Source organism: Papio anubis, chromosome 17, assembly GCF_008728515.1.
Source record: "Papio anubis isolate 15944 chromosome 17, Panubis1.0, whole genome shotgun sequence".
NCBI classification, from domain to species: Eukaryota; Metazoa; Chordata; class Mammalia; order Primates; family Cercopithecidae; genus Papio; species Papio anubis.
Genome location: NC_044992.1, coordinates 72,498,988 through 72,518,019, shown reverse-complemented (window position 1 = coordinate 72,518,019; position 19,032 = coordinate 72,498,988). Strand labels below are relative to the sequence as shown.

The following is a 19,032-nucleotide window of genomic DNA, read 5'->3' as shown; positions in this document are numbered from 1 at the left end:
GTGGGAGCCGTGGTGACACACCCTCTGCTGTGTCCACTCTTCAGGGAAGGGAACTGATCCTGGCCTCCGCAGGAATTCTCGCAGCCCCTGGGGTTATGAGATGAGATCATCCTGCTTTCACATGGCTTGTACCTGTGGCTTCTGTCAGAAAACTAATTTTCTACCACTTTTGGAAATCTCGTGAGAGATGGACACACCCCTGGTTCAGGAACCCCCCCCCCCCCATGTCCCCCCCGCGACCGATTAGTGTAGTGACCACAGGGTGTCAGCCTGGAGGAAGCCTTCTTTTAGCTGCGCACTTCCTATTTGTTCAACAAAGATTTACTCAGCGTCGATTGTGCTGGATGTGGGGCCAAGACCGTGAACATGAGCAGCACGTCCCTCGGGGGTGATCTGGCAGACCTGCCTGCCTGTGGCGTCGGTGTGAGGACAGGGCACTCAGCGAGCAGGGGCGCGGCTGGGGCAGGGGCAGAGGCAGAGGAGGAGCAGGGAGAGTCCTTTCTGCTGGTCCCTGCCACCATCTTAGCGCAGCACCAGGAAGGGTGAATAGAGAAGGCACAGCGCTGGCAGAGGCTGGGTTTGGAGGTGCAAACTGGAGGCCTGAGAGCAGCCCACATAGCCTCAGTGGGCCAAGGCCTGCCTCGAGGACACAGCGCCCTTCTCAGCGTGTACACCCCCAGAACCCCAGCTCGCTCACAGCCTGCAGTGTTCTAGGGTGTGCAGACATGCCCTCTAGGGAGGTGTGAGTCCAGAGAGGACGGCAGCTGTAAGACGGTCAGGGTGACGGCTACAAGACAGGGCCATTCTTCCACTCCCCAAGCCAACCTTCAGCGGTGGCAAATAGGACTTTGCTAACAGTCGAATTCTCAGCACAGACGCTCTCTTGGGCCAGTGTACACATAAACACTCTTGGAAGATGGAGTCCCGGGCATCTTTTATCCACCCCTGCCTGTGTGCAGCTGGTGGAGCGGGGACTGGAAGGAGACCCACCCTGTCTCCTGTTCTGGGAGCGCCACCTCACAAGGACACGGGGGGTCTGAGCCAATGCAGATAAAAATACCGTGCATTTCAGAGACGTGGACAGTGAATTTTCCCGCTGGGTCTTGACAGAGTCAGGGCTGCGGATGCCAGCGCCAGCTTCTGGCGGCTCTATCTTGGGAGGAAGTGGAGTATTTCAGAAATGTTCCTGTTAATTTTATATCGAGGATCTGGACTCATGTGTGAGAAACTCTTAAAAAGGGATTCCCAGAGGATTATCCAGAGGCACTTTGGGGCTAAGAATAGCGCAGAGGCTGCAGGCTGCTTGGTGGGGGAGAAGAAGCCCCTGCAAAAGCGTGTGCTGCTATTTCTTCAAGTCATTTTTCTGCAAACTGCGTTTCCTAGATACATCCTACGAACTCTCCCTTTGGAAAAGTATGTCCTGGGTATTATTCCATTAAAGCAACATGGTGACTCTTAACTAGTTGCCCAGTAGTTACAAAGGAAGCCTTAAGGAGTTTCACTTGGTGTCACGGCGCCCTCAGTCCTAGGTGCTGCGGGCAGAGAACTCCACGTCAGTGGAGGCCGAGGTGTCTCAGCCCACCAGCTCCCTCCCTCCTCAGAGCCAGGCGTGAGGGAAGGCTCGGGAGGTTCTGGAGTTGCTGTGGCCCCTTTTCCACAGAGGATGGTGAGATGGTCAAGGAGGTGACGGCGACAGACACGGGTGCAGACAATGCAGCTTGCTGTGTGGATCCCTCTCTGCACCTGGGCGGCACAGGGACAGGGCTCTGTACTTCTTACCACAGCCCTAGTGGGGTGGGGGTCGTACCACGATCCCAGTTTTAACTTTTAGAGATGGAGAAATGCAAGCTGAGAGGCATGAAGTCACTGGCTGAAAGCCAGGAGAGCTAGAATGGGGCTCAGAGCAAAGCTGGTGCTGTCCCTGCCTGAAGGAGCCTCAGGCCCTAAGAGCCACCCTAGTGCCTCGTGGCTATGAACCCCTGCGCGGGTGCCTGTGGGGCAGCCGCTGCCTGCAGCTCCACAGAACAGTCTCATTGAGAACAGATCCTGGCCACCACCCCAGAGCCCGGAGTCTGCATCTCCGCAGGGAAACAGGGCATCTCCGTCTGGATGGGCTCTCCAGGGGCGCTTCTGCTGTAGCTGGGCAGGGGCTCACGGGCCGGCATCGGGCAGCGTGGCTCTAAGGCAGGGCCACGTCTGATTCTGTAGCTAATCCAGGCCGATGCTGCCCTCGTTCCCCAGGTCTGCAGGGAGGGGAATGAACACGCACATAAAAAGCTTTCAAGCCATAGACGTGACATGTGTCCAGGCTGTTCATTAGTGCTGCTGGTGTGCCACATTCCTGGGGTGGCTCTTCCCACTGTTCTGAGCATCCCTCCTTTGGGTGGAGGTGCGGAACTAAGACAGGTGAGGCGAACGCTCGCTGAGGATGCAGAGGGTGGTCACGCCCGTGGCTTGGTGGGAGAAGCAGTCGGACACTTCCCCGCAGCAGGTCACCACTGAAACCAGGCAGGGGTGGCCCGGGCAGCACAGCCTTCAGGGGCTGGAGGTACAGCTCACGATTCCCGGAGGGGCCCTGAGCTGGGAGAGAGCCCGATGGCTTCAGAGAGGTGTGGTTCTAGAGGGAGGGATGACGGTGACAACAGAGAACTGTCCGTCTCAGTTAAGGAAATGCTGTTTGACGAGATTAAAAAGAAATCAGAATATCTATATGCAGATCGGCTGAGATCACTGGAAGAGAAATTTCAGAGAATTTCAGAGGTAAAGACAATTTTAGCAAGTGCAGAACTACTTTGGTCGAGAAGCTAATTGCAAACATGCTGAATTAGGAAACCCTTACGATTCAGGCAGCTTGAGAGAACAGAGGGTAGGGACAAACAGACCGGGCTCTCTGGGTTCTAAGAGATGCTGTCAAGTAGGAGGAGAGAAAATTCTGGCATGACAGTGTGATTTTAAAAGCGATGTATCCATGGCCGGGTGCAGTGGCTCAGGCCTGTGATCCCAGCACTTTGGGAGGCCAAGGCAGGTGGATCACTTGAGGCCATGAGGTCAAGACCAGCATGGCCAACATGGTGAAACCCCGTCTCTACTAAAAACACAAAAATTAGCTGGGTGTGGTAGTGCGCACCTGTAATCCCAGCTACTCAGGAGGCTGAGGCAGAAGAAATTGCTTGAACCTGGGAGATGGAGGTCGCAGTGAGCTGAGATCACGCCACTGCACTTCAGCCTGGGTGACAGAGTGAAACACAGTCTCAAAAAAACAAAAACAAAAACAAAAACAAAATCAAAAATAAAACCTATCTATAAGTAACTCACGGTATGAAAGCATGAAGCTAGGCCGGGCGCGGTGGCTCAAGCCTGTAATCCCAGCACTTTGGGAGGCCGAGGCGGGCGGATCACAAGGTCAGGAGATCAAGACCACAGTGAAACCCCGTCTCTACTAAAAATACAAAAAATTAGCCGGGCGCGGTGGTGGGCGCCTGTAGTCCCAGCTACTCAGGAGGCTGAGGCAGGAGAATGGCGTGAACCCGGGAAGCGGAGCTTGCAGTGAGCCGAGATCGCGCCACTGCACTCCAGCCTGGGCGACAGCGCGAGACTCCGTCTCAAAAAAAAAAAAAAAAAAAAAAAAGAAAGCATGAAGCCAGGTGTCAGGCTTAGGATGTTTAGTGCTTTGGCATATGCTTTCCTGGGTATCTCAATCTTTATTTTCACTCTCTTTTTTACTTTGTTTTGAGATGAGGTCTCGCTCTGTCACCCAGGCTGGAGTGCAGTGGTGTCATCTCAGCTTACCGCAATCTCTGCCTCCTGGGTTCGAGCAATTCTTGTGCCTCAGCTTTCTGAGTAGCTGGGACTACAGGAGTGTGTCACCACACCCAGCTCATTTTTGTATTTTTAGTAGAGACTGTTAACCAGGCTGGTTTTGAACTCCTGGCCTCAAGTAATCTGCCCGCCTTGGCCTCTCAAAGTGCTGGGATTACAGGTATAAGCCACTGCACCTAGCCAATGTTTCTTTTCTTTTCTTTTTTTTTTTTTTTGAGACGGAGTCTTGCTCTGTGCCCCAGGCTGGAGTGCAGTGGCGCGATCTTGGCTCACTGCAAGCTCCGCCCCGCCGGGTTCACGCCATTCTCCTGCCTCAGCCTCCCAAGTAGCTGGGACTACAGGCACCCGCCACCTCGCCCGGCTAATTTTTTTGTATTTTTAGTAGAGACGGGGTTTCACCGGGTTAGCCAGGATGGTCTCGATCTCCTGACCTCGTGATCCGCCCATCTCGGCCTCCCAAAGTGCTGGGATTACAGGCTTGAGCCACTGCGCCCGGCCTATTTTCTTTATCAGTCACTTAGGTCTTCATCTTATAAGTAGATCAAAATGTCACGGGATCCTTGGGGTGTTGCTTTGCCAGCCAGAAACCTCTGGGACTGGTGATGCCTTTGCCCAAGTTTTCACTTGGGCCCACTGGACTTGTTATGCCCATTCAGCCTGGCAGGCTGCGCTTGGCTCACACTGCTGGCCTGAATCTCACACCTGCCAGAGGCAAGCCAGGCGCAGAGTGGTGAGAGTGAATGTGGGGTCCAGCCACTGTGCAAGCCACACATGCAGGGCAGCTCTAGGCACTGGCATGGGTGCCAGCTCCCTGCAAGGCTGTGGCTGGGCCAGGTGTACTACAAGCAGCTTCAACAGCTGGCACTGGGGACCACGGTGGCACCTGGAAGCTTGGAGACACCAGGAACTGCAGAGCCCCAGAAATGGCATCAGAGCCCTATCTTGGGGAGCTCCTAGGTCTGGGTTCCCTGAAGGGCTGCAGCTCTTCTCTCCTCTTCTCTACTTCTTCTTGTGTGCAACATGGCAAGCAAGGGGCATGTTTCAGCCCTGTTTGTGTTATAGCTCTTGTAGCCCTGCCATTTGGCGGGTCCTGAGTTCTTGTCCTGCGTCCAGGAAGAATGAGGTACATGGACAAGTGGAGGGTGAGCAAGCTGAAGAGGAGCTTTATTGAACAACAGAACGGTTCAGAGGAGACCCACAGTTGGTAGCTCCTCTCCAGAGGCAGGTTGTCCTGATGAGTGTTCTGCTCTCAGCAGAGAGGAGACCCTGGAGTGGGTAGCTCTTCTCTCAAGGCAGGTCATCCCATTGTTTCCTCAAGTCTGGCTGAGTCCGGGGTTTTTATGGGCTTCAAAGGGGAGGAAGTGTGTGCTGACTGATTCATGAGCAGTTATGGGCAGGCTCGGAAAAAGCACCGTAAGTTCCCATTCTGGTCCATCAGCCCAGCCCCCAGGCTTCAGGCCGTCCCTGGCTTGAAGGTGGCACTTCACCGGCGACCCGCCCCTTTCCGCCTAGGACCCTGTTTGCCTCCTGCCATCATCCACAACACCCAGGCTGATTGTGCCGAGGGGCACCTGCAGGCTAGTGCCAAACTGCCCTGAGTTCCTGCCCTCAGCCTCCCTCCCATGCTCGTTGGTGCCCAAAGTCCAGAGGGGGCTGAGGCAGCAGGAGGTTGGCATGTTAGCCCTGCCTCGAGCGTGTGCGCAGCTGGTGGGGTTGCAACAGTGCCTGGGTTCAGCCTCAACTTTGCTCCAAGACTGAAGTGGGTGCCAGGAGCAGGGAGAGGCCAGGCAGCGGGAGTAGACACTTCCGAGCCTGTGGGGGTAGGGGGTGCTTCCTGGGCCCCTGACAGCATGGAGGAGCCATGCCAGGTGGCTGCAGCTGCGCCTGGGAGGGTGGGGCTCCTGCCTGCTCCTGGTCCCCAAGAACAGAGATGGCTGGGTCTGGAGCCACCGCTGGATGGCTGCAGCTGTGCCTGGGAGGGTGGGGCTCCTGCCTGCTCCTGGCCCCCAAGAGCACAGAGATGCCTGGATCCAGGGCTGTGGCTGGGCGGCTGCAGCTGCGCCTGGGGAGCATGAGGCTCCTGCCCTGTCAATTTGGAAGGGGGTGGGATTCCTCCTGCTCCTGCCTCCTGCCAGCTTCGTGGAGCACGTGGCCCTCGCCGTGCCTCCCCAGCTATAGCTGACGTCATGGCAGTGGCTGCTCCAAGACAGGCTGCCACTGCCATCGATTTGACCTTTCGTTAAGTACACTCATTTCTCATCTCTGTCTGCATGTATGAGTCCTGCAATAGACGCAGCAGCCAGCGCATGCACACACTCTTCACAGCATCAAGAGGCTGCAGCAGTGCTTCTAGGTGAGTTTGTACATTTATGCTCACACGTTTTCTCATAAATTATAATATAAGCAGTGATCATGAGCATGTGTGCCCTGACAGGTGACCACCTGTGGCTTGAAGGTTCTTTCTTGGCATTGTCCTAAAACCACAGGGCGAGAACTGCTGGGGCCACAGGCGGGCTCCTGAGGGGCATCAGTCCTTTCTTTCTACTTCTACATAGTCTGAAATTTTCCTCAAAAAAACCTAAAAGCAGGCCAGGTGCAGTGGCTCATGCCTGTAATCCTGGCATTTTGGGAGGGAAATGTGGGTGAATCACTTGAGCCTAGGAGTTTGAGACCAGCCTGGGCCACATGGTAAAACCCCATCTCTACAAAAAATACAAAAATTAGCTACACATGGTGGTGTGCCCCTGTAGTCCCGGCTACTTGGGAGGCTGAGGTGGGAGGATTGCTTGAGCCCAGCAGGTCGAGGCTGCAGTGAGCCGTGACTGGATCACTGAACTCCAGCCTGGGTGACAGAGTGACACCCTGTCTCAAAACAAAACAAACAACACCCCCAAAACTAAATCAAAGGAAAAGGAAGCGAAAAGCAAAATGAAAACCCCAAGCCCATGGAATGGGAATCGAAATACATCAGACACACGTGAAATCAGACCACATCTCTGGAGCTGTGTGGGTTCTCTCATACAGAGTTGGTGGCAATTTCTGTGTTTGAATATAGAATTCTACGGGGCATTCCATAGTAATAAGGCTGTTTTAGACTCTGATGAACAAAAATTTGGCTCCAGAGTTAAATATCTAAAATAGGCTCATTTCTCTGTAAAATGAAATTTAATCCCTTCAGTTCCTAGAGCAGGAAAATAAGGCATTTCTTGAAATTAAAATGAAGACAAGAAAGATTTATGCTTCCAAATGCTTTAGTAGCAATGTTTACTCTCGAACCCACACACACTTATATACACTCAGACACACACACACACACACAAGCTCATGCTGCATTGTGCTATGTACAGCAAGGTCTCTAGCAGATGCCTTCTCTTGACTCTGGTCTCCACTCCTCTGGCTGTGGCGTGTCTGCCGGAGTGACGGCCATGTGCCTTAAGGTCTGTGTGTCATTCTAGGACAGCAAAGCAGGCACAGAAGGCAAATGCCACTTTTATGGGGGTTTCTGGAGCTCAATCAGATAGCACGACAAGGTCCTGTGTTCGAGTTGCTGTAACCTGCTAACGTGAAAGCTACATGCAGGTGCTTAACTGCCTTACCACGGGGGGAGAAGGGGGCGGGCCGTCCAGCTAGACTACGTGTCACACACAATCCAAAAGGGCGCTGGGCTGTGGAGGCCGTGCTGGGACGTTTGCTGCAAAGCAGAGAGCAGTGGCTTGTGTGCTACACATACTTCCCAGGAGGAGCTATTTAACAACTGGAGGCCGGGCCCACAGGAATGCACTTAACAGTCCTTATATTTCAAGATTCGGCACTCGGATTACAGTTTAAAATAATTCAGGCTAATTTTTTTCGTAAGGTTAAATACACTAAAGCCACTGAAAAATAAACTTAAATTGGCTGAATACTGATTTCATCACGATCAAAATACCCAAGAAGCTAAATTAATTGGGGGAAAAGGATCAAACCTAAATAGCGCTGGCCTCCAACTGTGCAGTCAGGACAGAGCAGGGGTGGACCACGGCCACAGCCATCCTGTGCCTCCAAGAGAAAAGAAGAGGCCACCGGACACCCCTGTGTGTCTGAGAACTGCCGGCTGAGACGGCAAACTGGCCCTCAATTCTAAAAACTTAAACCATTTATCAATGTTCACAAAACGCTTTTAGAATTATTTTAGTGAAAATGGCTATTTAAAACCCAACCTTGAAATTTTAAATTAAAAGTGGTAGAGGCTATTTAGAGTCTAAAAGGGCAGTGGTAAGTGGTAAGAACTGATTTTCCTTAATCCGTGGCAGGCACATGTGACGATTTCAGTCCTAATCCTCCAGGGCGTCAGCTCATCTCAGAGGCCTCGGGACCTGCTGCTCTGGCTTGGGGGCTCCGTGGGTGGTTTCCTCAGGGGTGCTTGTGCAGTCTTACGACTTTCTTTTCTTCCTTATTTCCTTCCTACCTGCTTTACTGCCTCCCCCTCTTGGTCTCAGACCACAATATGTAGCAAACATACATTTTTCAACATTATTTTAAAAGACACAGTCTCACTCTGCCACCCAGGATGAAGTGCAGTGGCACAATCATAGCTCACTGTAGCCTTGAGCTCCTGGGCTCAAAGGATCTTCCAGCCTCATCCTCCTGGGTAGCTGCGTCCACAAGTGCTTGCCACCACACCTGGCTAACCTGTTACTATTCTGTAGAGATGGGGTTTCACTGTTTCCCAGGCTGGTCTCAAAACACCTGGGCTTAAACAATTCTCTCACCCTGGCCTCCCACAGTGCTGGGATTACAGGTGTGAGCCACCGCACCCAGCCTAAGTTTTATTTTTGTATTTATCCTATTCTTAGTTTAAAAGCAAATAATTATATTATTTCTTAGTTTTCCTACCGCATAATGAAAACATTAACTTAATTGACTGGCTATTTTCAATAGGCCAGTGACACATAAAAGAAATCAGAGGAGACGGCCTGCTGCCTGGGGATGAACGTCACCAGGTGCCTGTGCAGCTGGCCACACCACACAGTGACGAAGGAAGCAGCAGAGTCCGCGGCAGGGACGCGGTGACGAAGGAAGTAGCAGAGTGGTCACCTGCAGGAGGGGAGGCTAGTGCAGAATTAAACAATCTGGATCTTTCCAAGTTGGCCAATAGGCTACTTGTGACTATTACCCGTGATACTATAAAGAACAGGCTGGGCGCAGTGGCTCACGCCTACAATCCCAGCACTTTGGGAGGCCAAGGCAGGCAGATTACGAGGTCAAGACATCGAGACCATCTGGCCAACATGATGAAACCCCATCTCTACTGAAAACACAAAAATTAGCCAGTGCGGTGACTCACGCCTGTTGTCCCAGCTACTCGGGAGGCTGAGGCAGCAGAATTGCTTGAACCTGGGAGGCGGAGGCTGCAGTGAGCTGAGATTGTGCCACTGCACTCCAGCCTGGCAACAGAGCGAGAATCCATCTCAAAATAAATAAATAAATAAAAGAATTGAAGCAGCAGCAACTGTAGACAGTAAGGTGATTTCAATCTGTCAGGAATAAGACATAACTAGACCAACAGAAAATAACTTAGTTGAAGGAACCGAAAGCCACACAAGTATAATATCAGCAAAAGGAGTTGAGAAGCTGCAGGAATCCCGGCTTGACAGCCGGCCAGGACCCAGAAGGCCGCAGCAATGAGAGGGGAGACTCGATAGCTCACTTGGAAAAAGCAATGGACAAGGACGGAAAGCCATGGCTCCTCAACCCTGCAGACCCTGGCAGTGAGTGACACCCAAGTCAACTCCGCAGCGGGGTCGGATGAAGACGGAGAACACCGCGGAGGCTGCAAGAGTGTGGCCTTTCCCTGCATTCTTCTTGCAACATTTCTGTAAGCTTTTGAAGTTTTATCAAAAAGTTACAAAAAATGTTTTAAGCGCTATAATGAGTGACTTCTAATTCCATGTAAATCATCCAACTTCCATAAGCAACTAGAAAACCAGGAAAAATACTGTAAACAGTTGTTTTCGGACACTGGGTGCTGGGTGTCGCAGGCCTGTGATCCCTGGGAGAAGGGAAATAAACAGCTGCCCTGTGTCCAGCTTGCACGTGGTTTCAGGCAGTCCCAGGCCACAGTGCAGAGAGGGTGAGCCCAGTGCTTTCAGGGAACAGGAGACAGAGACTGGGGCTCCAGAGAGGCTGAGGTGGTGAGAATTTGCAGGACAGAGCACTGGAGAGGGGAAAGCTTCCAAGGTCTGCAGGGGAGGCCCCCAGAGTCTTTGACTAAATACTCATCTGCTCATGGCAGAGTGACAACCCACGAGGCACAGAAAACACAGCGGGAAGGTGGTAGACCAAACGCCCAGAGCTCACAAAAGGGACTGAGAAGAGTTTACAGTCTCCAAAGAGAAAGGACTAAAATCAATGACCTCTGCTTCTACCTTAAGAAACTAGGATGAGAAGAGCAAATTAAACTCAAAGTAAGCAGAAGAAAGTAAGCTTTACTGATGAAAGCATCAATCAATAAAATGGAAAACGGTCAAACAACAGAGAAAAACCAATGAAACCAAAAGCTGATTCTTTGAAAAGTTCCCTTTAGCTAGAATGGCCATGAATAAGAAACCATTAGCTAGAAGGGTTTTGAATGAGTCAAAAATCACTGCTGTCAGAAATGGAAGAAAAGTCTAGGTGTGGTGGCTCATGCCTGTAATCCCAGCACTTCAGGAGGCCAAGGCAGGAGGATCACTTGAACTGAGGAGTTAGAGACCAGCTTGGGCAACACATTGAGACCCTGTCTCTAAAAAAAATTTAAAAATTAGCCGGGTGTGGTGGTGTGCACCTGTAGTCCCAGCTACTTCCAAAGCTGAGGTGGGAGGATTGCTTGAGCCCAGGAGTTGGAGGCTACCGTGAGCCGTGATCAGGTCATTGCATTCTAGTCTGGACAGAGTGAGACTCTGTCTTAAAAAAAAAACAGGAGCAGTGGCTCACGCTTGTAATCCCAACACTTTGGGAGGCTGAGGCAGGAGGATCCCTTGAACCCAGGAGTTCAAGACCAGCCTGAGCAACACAGGCAGACTCTATCTCTTATAAATAATTAAGAAAGAAAAAAAAATGGAAGAAGGGCCAGCACTGTAGCTCACCCAGACATCAGAGGATCCTGAAAAATAATGGCAGTCCTCAGTCCTCCCCTAATTGCCTTGACAGGGGTCAGTAAATCCGGCGCCCTGCCCACACAGGAGCGGTACAGACAGTGTTCAGGGTGTACTGTACATCTCCAGATTCAAGATGTTTGCTGAAGCTCGCTTTGTTTATTTTCTAAACCGTAGTGTGGACCCGGGCACGCCTGGGGTTCCTCGCGTGCACTCATAACCGAGAATCAGCAGCGGGAGCGCCCGGCACGTACCTTATAGGCGATGCTGTTGAGCACTTTCATGGCCACGTCTGAGACCTCTGGATAGGGGTCAGCAGCCAGGTGCAGCAGGACTCTCCAAATCTGAGTGTAAACGCTATTAAAGGAAACTCCTAAGAGAGAAACGGGAGAGGTTTTAGTAGACAGTAGCTGCCAATGAGGCTCCTAAGGCAGCTGCATTTTCTGAAACCCTAACCCTGGTATCGGAAGCATTGCTTTAAAGAGTGGAGGTTACAGGAAGCCCCTATGTTGTTATTCTGGCAATGGGTCCTGAGAGTCAAGAATCCTAGCTGATCACGAGGCTTGATCACATGGATTCATCTTCTGAGGCTGAATCTTTCTAAAAGGAAAACTGCATTGGAAAGGGTGTAACTTTCCTTGAAATGCCTCAGCAGATCGGAGGGCACGACCACACCCCTGGAGGAGCGTCTGATGTCATGTCCTAGATTTTCAGGAGCCTCCTCGGCCCACGGGTAGTGGTGCATGTGGCCTGGACATCTGCACCGCACCAAGTTCAGCACGTGCTGCTGTGCACTTGACCCAGACAGCGCTTCCCGCCCACCTCCGCGCTGGCACTGCCCACCTCCACGCGCCTCCTGCCCACCTCCACGCTGGCCCTGCTCTGAGATGCTGGGACTTCACGAATGGTTGATGTGCTGTGACTTCTGTCCCTAAGCCTCTCCCGACTCATCCAACACTTGATACAAGGTCCTGTGCTGTTCGCTTGGATACAAATACAGACAAGGCAGGACCCAGCAGGGACTCGGACTCATTATAAATAACAACAGTGAGTCGTGGGCACGGAGGGAAGCGCTGAGGCTTTGTTGGTGTGGCTGCTCAGTCCTATTTAATTCCCCAGCAATCCTACAGGCGGGTATCACCCCCAGCATCACTGAGGAAGGTGAGGCCCAGAGGATGAAGGATGTGAACGCGCACCCATCTGACCTTTGAGCCATGCCATATCCACAACACCGCGCAGCCTCAGAGAGACGCAGGAAGGAGCAAGAGTGACTCCTCCTGTTGGCAGTGGGCTAGGAGGTGAAGGGCGGGAAGGCCCGGCAGAAGAGGCACGAAGGAGCCGGGCTTTGAGGGGAAGCAGGATCATTCTCTGGGCAAAGGAGGGTTGGAGCGAGGGTGGGTAGCACAAACAAGATCTAAGACATTGAACAATAAAACGCAGAGGTGATGGGGACGTGGAGCCTTGGGGGATACTCGACAGAAGCCTGCAGGAGCAAATCAGAGATTGTGGGGTGGGGGCCGTGAGCACTTGGAAACCAGAAGGGAGGGGCAGGCACTGACTGCTGGGCTTCCGGCGCAGTCAGCATTGGCTGAGGCTAGGGAGGAGGCTGATGGAGCAGGCATCGCGGAACTGGTGTCCATGCCACGCTGGACCCAGAGAGGCGGAGAAGGGAAGCAGCAATCCCGGTAGAGGCAGCAGGTCCAGCAAGGGTTGGGCTGAGGACCAGAGGCACTGAGTTTGGAGGGCAGAGCGGGGCCAGGTGGTGCCTCCTCTGCCTGCGGGCACCAGGCGTGCCAGTTTCCTGCCAGGCTTTGCCCCGGAGGCCGAGGCAGGCAGGGCCCTGGCCTTGGCACTGGGAGTTGAAAAGGGATCCAGCCACCATAGAACTCCATCTTCTTTCTTTTTGGGGAAGCTGGACAATTTGCTGAGAAGCAAGTGCTTGTTCATTAGAGAGCCAAAGGATTTCGAGTGAGGTGTGATTCCAGGCCACCCGACTGCTGGCGAAAGAGCTTAGGCATTGAAAGCCAGTGGAGGAGCTCGTCTCACTGCATGAACATGCTGCGCACGTGAAGTGGGTTCTGCACGGCCCGGTCAAGTCCACGGAGATGGAGGTGGTGTGCGAAAGTCAATGTGTGCGTGGGTTCTGCAGATGCCTGCGGCCACCTATGGCTTCCGTTCAGCGAGCCCGAGACGGGCTCTCCTTCAGCTCCACGTACGGAGGGCCGGTGTCTGCCCCTGCTGCACGCTCCCACCGTGAGTGCAGAGGTCAGGGAAGCCCCATGCCCGCGGCTCCTGAAGAGGCCACCACGAGGAGTGCGTGCTGCAGTGAGTAAGCGTCTCCAGGACTGAGCCGTGTGGAATCAAGAGCTCAGCTGCCATCTAGGAGGTCACGCTGTGCTGCTGTGCTGCCCGTGCTGGAGTGAATCATGAGAGGCTGGGACCTCTTCTGGGAGCTGACATGTCTCACCCCACAGGGCAAGTTTACAGCCTTCAACCAAAGGAAGCATTCTTCCCAGGGACACGTCCCCCGCAGGTCTTGCCCATGCACATATGCACCTGGCAGGCGGTCTCTGTGCTTGAGCCTCGCACCCAGGAGGTGGCAGTGGGGACGTCTTGGGAGTCTAGGGCCCAAGCACACCTGGACTTCGGTGCCACAGCGCCACGCAGATGCACCTTCTGCTCTACCGTGGTCCTGCACCACGTGCACTGGGACAGAACAGAAGCCTTCCAGCTCAGATCGCACAGCTCTGCAAGCCGTGTGGATTCACAAGCAAGTCTCAGAAATGTAAAATCGGTCCAGACTCCGTGGGCACACTCCCTAGACTCTTCTCCATCCCAGCGGATGCCGGCTCCTAGGAACTGCTCCATGCAACACAAGGACATCGGCGATGGCTGTGTCCTCAGTTTTTTTAAAGAGTGGGCGGGTGGGCTAGGACATGTGGCTTTGAATTTGCCCCCGCAACAGGCCCTGGTGAGGAGGAGATGTGGCCTCACTGGAGAAGTTTGCTTCCGCCTGGCTCCATGACACCCTCCACCGTGGGTGACAGCATGGCCCCACAAGATGCCTATTGATGACTGCCCGCCTGAGACCCACTCCCCTTGATTATTCTGGGGTCCTGGGATCCCCACAGCTGAGTAAGGCATCGAAGCAGCTCCCCACGAGGCTCAGCTGCCAGGTGAAGGGGCCGTGAGGGGCAGCTGGCCTTATATGAGAACGCTCCTCACAAGGCCCGGGGGCAGGGAGCAGGCTACTGCGAAGAGGAGGGCACTGGGCACACCCGGAACCCAGGGCTGGCGTGGCAGGAGGCCCCCTGCTCCCGGCTGCCCTGACGGAGTGCGAGAAGGGTGCAGGCTGGTGGCTGCTTGAGCATCACCCAGGATGTGGGAGCCACAGACATGGGCACCGGGGTCTAGGTCAGGGCTCCACAGGACACTCCAGGAAAGGATCTTGGCACTGTGCGGGGCACTGCCGGGGCAGGCGGATGAGATGGATTAGCTGCTCCTGTCACCTAATTTTTAAAAACAGATTTTTATTACGGTTGGCCCTCTACATCCATGGATTCAACCAACCACAGATCGAAAATATTTGAAAACAAAAAGTAATACACATTAAAAAAAAAAAAACAGAAAAAAACCCCCCAAAACAAGAAAGCATAACCACTGCGGACACAGTGTGCTGGATTAGGTATTCTGAGGAATGTGGAGACGATTCAAGCACGGTGGGGGATGTGTGTGGGGGACGCAAAGCTGTCACACCTTTCCTAGCAGGACTGAGCGTCGTGGGCCCTGGGTCCTTGGGGTCCTGGAGTCCCCCATGCGTACTGAGGGACGACGCTATTGCTGTTGACCTTTGTGCAGATTTCGACTTACATCAGAGTCAAAATACTGTTTGTGACTCAACAGGGGGAAAAAACATCTAATTTTTGCCAGTCTGTTTGCGACAGTGGATTTTATAACTATGTACTAATAAAAAATACGACGCTGTGATCATGAAACTGCTGTCTTTATTTCACGTCTTTCCTTGGTTTGGCCACAGTCTTCTCTCAGGTTCTGTTATATGAACTGTCCTGTTGTAAAATCTGCCGGTCCCCAAAACAGACCGCAGAGACCTTCCCATCGGATTCGAGTCCACCAGGAAGGAGGTGGGGCTGCCCGGGTCCTGCCCTGCAGGGAGTCAGGGACCGGGGGTGTTGAGCTTAGAAAGGGCCCTGCTGGCACTCACAGAACTCCCTGTAAGCACGGAGAACCTATTTTCATGTCTAGACTAAAAGTAATAAAAGATCATAACGAATGGCTTTAGAAGTTATTTTTCAGCGCAATGGCCACAGCTTTCCAAACAGCATACAAGGCAGGGAAACGGACTCAGAGCTCCAGCCGGCTGAATCCCAGCAGCTCCAGGTCTGGCGGAGCAGCTCAGAGAAGACGTTCCTGCAGGCGCCACCCCGAGGCTGAGGGGTCGGCAGAGCGGGTTGTGCCCTCCGATGTGCTCACTCAGTCTGTGGCGGCCAAGACCCTCTGCCATCCTGGGGAACCAGTGTCTCAGGCCAAAGGCTTCTGCAGCGGCCCCTTTCTTGTGACCCCTCCTGTCCCTGGGTGCCCAAGGGTAACTCCTGTCCCCTCAGGGGCTGCACCCATGACTCGATGTGGCTGTTACGAGAATCACGCTGACCAGCTGCTCTGCCCTCCCCCCTTCCTGGGCCGGCCAGAGCTGTGGGCCCTGCAGCTGCCCACAGGGAAAATGCAGCACCTCCCGGGCCCGGTGAGCAGCGCGTCTGCATCGTCTCCCCAGTATGTTCAATACCCCTACGAGACAAACTTAGTAATGGCCTTTAGTTAAAGACTTTTGCCCTAAAAATATAATCCTGAAGCACTGGAAAACTGTTGTTCATTTTCTCACCACTGTCTTCTGATGAGAGTAAATCCGATTTCTGGGTTGTGAAGCCTCCTTCCGAACCCGCACAGTTCCTTTGGCAACAACCCTGCTTAGCTTTCTTTTGGTTGAGCAAGCACCAGGCTTTTTTTCTGCAAAGGCAGAAACCAGTACCTTCTCTACCCTGAAACCCAGGCCTCGAGGCCTGGCCAGAACTCACTAGTGGGGGTCTCTGGAGCTGCACGCAGGGCTCGTAACGAGCCCTGGAAAAAAGGAAGGAAACTAGTTCTAGGTACTCAAGAAGGTGAGGTGGGAAGATTGCTTGAGCCCAGAAGTTCGAGGCCAGCCTGGGCAACATAGTGAGACCCTGTCTTTAAGAAACATTAAAAAAATAAATGAAGGGAGAAGCAATTGCTATGGCCTGTCCTGCAAACACCAGTGAAGCAGCAGTGCAACCGGCCAGTGTGTGCAGCTGAGAGGCCTGGGGAGGCCTGGAGTGCAGGGGCCGCCCCTGTTCTGTGGCCTCCCAGGAGCCGGGCAGTGCCCCAGTTTTCAGGCTCGGGTCTCCGGGCTCCTCTGTCCTCCAAGGGCAGTAGTTCTGGCTCCCAGATTCTGAACGAAGTAGAGGGGTCAGGACTGGACACCAGTTATCCCGCAGAATCTCGTGTTCAGGTGTGGAGAGCACAGGCGGCCTGCGGGGCTCTGGCTCTGCTGCTGGCCGGGGCCCCAGCTCCTCCTCTGGCTCTGCCGCTGGCCGGGGCCCCCAGCTCCTCCTCTGGCTCTGCCGCTGGCCGGGCCCCCAGCTCCTCCTCTGGGTGAGTAGGGCACTTCCCACAGCCGCACCAGGGCCAGCTCCACACTCCGCGGGGCTGCACTCCTTTCTCACCCTCCCCTCCCTTGCATTAGTCCATCCTGGATCCATTTCTATGGTAACACATTTTCAAAACTGTAAAAAATGTCACCGTATTTAGCAGAGTCGTGAAAACTGGTCCCGTCTAGCCCAGGCCTCTGATCTGTGTCTCCACCAGCGCTCTCGGGATGAGCCTTTCTGCGGGAAGAGCACTCTCAGGCCACCAGAGCAGAGTTAACTCTCGCCTCGTCTCTCAGCACGGGTGTGCCTGGACTCTGGCTGTGACGCAGGGTTTCGGGAGGGAAGGCGGGTGGAGCACATGGCGGCGTGGTCCCCCATGGGACTGCACTCTAGCTGGCAGCCGGGGCTGGATGGACGAGCGTGGGGGTGACGTGCTGTGGGGCCACATGCATGGGTGTCTGGGGGTGAGGAGGGCACCTCAGGCTGGGTCCCAGGACGTGTGGACACAGGCCACAGACCCTCTCTAGCCATCCTTCTGTCCTGAGCAGCTCCACAGCCCCTCGTGGGCGTCAGGAACACAGATGAGTGCAGAGGGCAAACGCATGGGCTGGGGGCCGGGACAGGTGAGGCCTGTGTCCACATGTCCATGCGTTAGCAAGAAACAACTTTATAGGACTGTGGTGGTAACAATGGTGACATCATGCTTTGATGTGCTGGGTCAGGGAACCTCCCAGCAAGACCACCTGGCTCTGAGCTGCACAGACGGCAGAGGGGCTGAGCCAGGGGCCAGCCAGGGTGCTGCAGGCAGGTGCAGTGGAACAGCTGCTGCTGAGATTCTGAGCTGCACAGACGGCAGAGGGGCTGGGCCAGGGGCTGCAGGCAGGTGCAGTGGAACAGCTGCTGCTGAGATGGCGGGCGAGGGGGCTGAAGGAAGGCCTTGAATATCAGGCAACGGTTTGGCCTCTACAGAAAATGTGGTTTTAATGAAGGCTTCACCTGGAGGGTAGTGAGGAGCTGGCATGAGAGAGGGCCTGCCCAGTTGTGGTCTGTACAGAGCAAGACCCAGGGCAATGAGGCCTGATGGGATGGGGGCACTGGAAACAGGAGGGATTGATTTAGGGGATTCTTGTGGATGTCAGGTCAGAGGAAGGGCTGAGTGAGAAACAAGCAGGATGGAGACATCAAACAAGATTCTAGAACCTGAGACAGTGCTGAGACCTGGGTTCCCATTTAGTTTCACAAACATTTATCCTGTCCCACCAGGGGCCAGGCACTGCTGGGGGCGGGAACCTGGGCTCCATCAGTGATCGAAGGAAGCCAAGTACCAGCCAAGGGGCTTCACTGCCACAGAGGAGACGGGAAACGCGTGACTGAGGGTGCAACAATGCAAGTGCTCTGGGGAAGGCAGAGTGGGGAGGGCGCTGGCGATGGGGCTTCTGGGGGGCCGGGAAAGATGGGGAGACATGGACGCTCCAGGTTGCCATGGTTCTGAAAGCCTCTGCAATCTTCAATGAAAGGGCCTCAAGAGATTGCAGTTCTTTGGCTGAAATGAAAGAAATTGGCTGGAAACAGGGAAGTGCTGCGCGTAATGGGGTTCTGTGTAGGTGATGAATTCTGAACGCTTAGGTAAGCACAGTGGTTTCCAGGTAGCGTAAGCGACACCTTCCTGAATATGAATGAGGCTGGCTTTGCGGGGGCGACTTTGTTTCTCTCCTTCCTAAACTCCAGCTCATTGTGAAACTCTTCCCTGTCAAATTTCCTAAGATTTGAATGACACACGAATAAAACTCAGTCTTCTCCAGTAAAAAAAAAAAAAGTCAGGAATCAGACTGTGTAGGAAGGATGGTGGAATGGGGACTCCAGCTCTTTCGAGAAGACAGAAGAGAAAGAAGGGGCAGAGGAGAAGACTCATGGAGGCCAAGCCCCTGTCCCGGCCCCAGGCTGCCGTGTGCTTCCTGTCTGGGTGACCCTCAGATGACACTGATTCTTCGCCCTGTACTCCACCGAGACTAGTACCGAGGATAACAGCGGCATTTACTCATCACAGACAAGAGCTAAGTTTCACACAGGAGCTGGGCGGGGTCCCCGCGGTCCCTCTTGCCTGTGGACAGCACCCAGGGCCTCAGGCCTGGCCCGTGCACAGTAAACACCAGCCTCAGCGAGTTAAGCCACCTGGAAACCCCACAGCTGTGAACTTTCTGCAGCCTTCACCAGCAGAAGGGGAGATGCCCACGTGGTATCCAAAATGCCCAGGGGGAAAGGGAGGTGCAGTGGGCATGGGGACCTGCAGACAGAAGCTCTCAGTGGTGGCATGGTGACCCAGCGCTATACCGCCTGGCTTGAGCTCCCTGGACCAATAGAAGGTGCAGTTCTGCATGCTTGCAGGCCAGGTGCAACTTTTTATTTTGATTCTTACT

General features: G+C 53.9%; 1 protein-coding gene across 7 annotated transcripts in view; it reads right to left on the bottom strand.

Annotated features, from left to right (window-relative positions):
* Positions 1-19,032, bottom strand: part of RPTOR (regulatory associated protein of MTOR complex 1) — a 408,568-nt gene that overhangs the window by 44,795 nt on the left and 344,741 nt on the right. For all 7 annotated transcript variants that reach the window (XM_009191419.4, XM_003913544.5, XM_009191423.4 and 4 more), the window contains one exon: positions 11,189-11,307. In XM_009191419.4, coding sequence (XP_009189683.1) covers positions 11,189-11,307 — 119 coding nt within the window. The remainder of the gene's footprint in view (positions 1-11,188; positions 11,308-19,032) is intronic.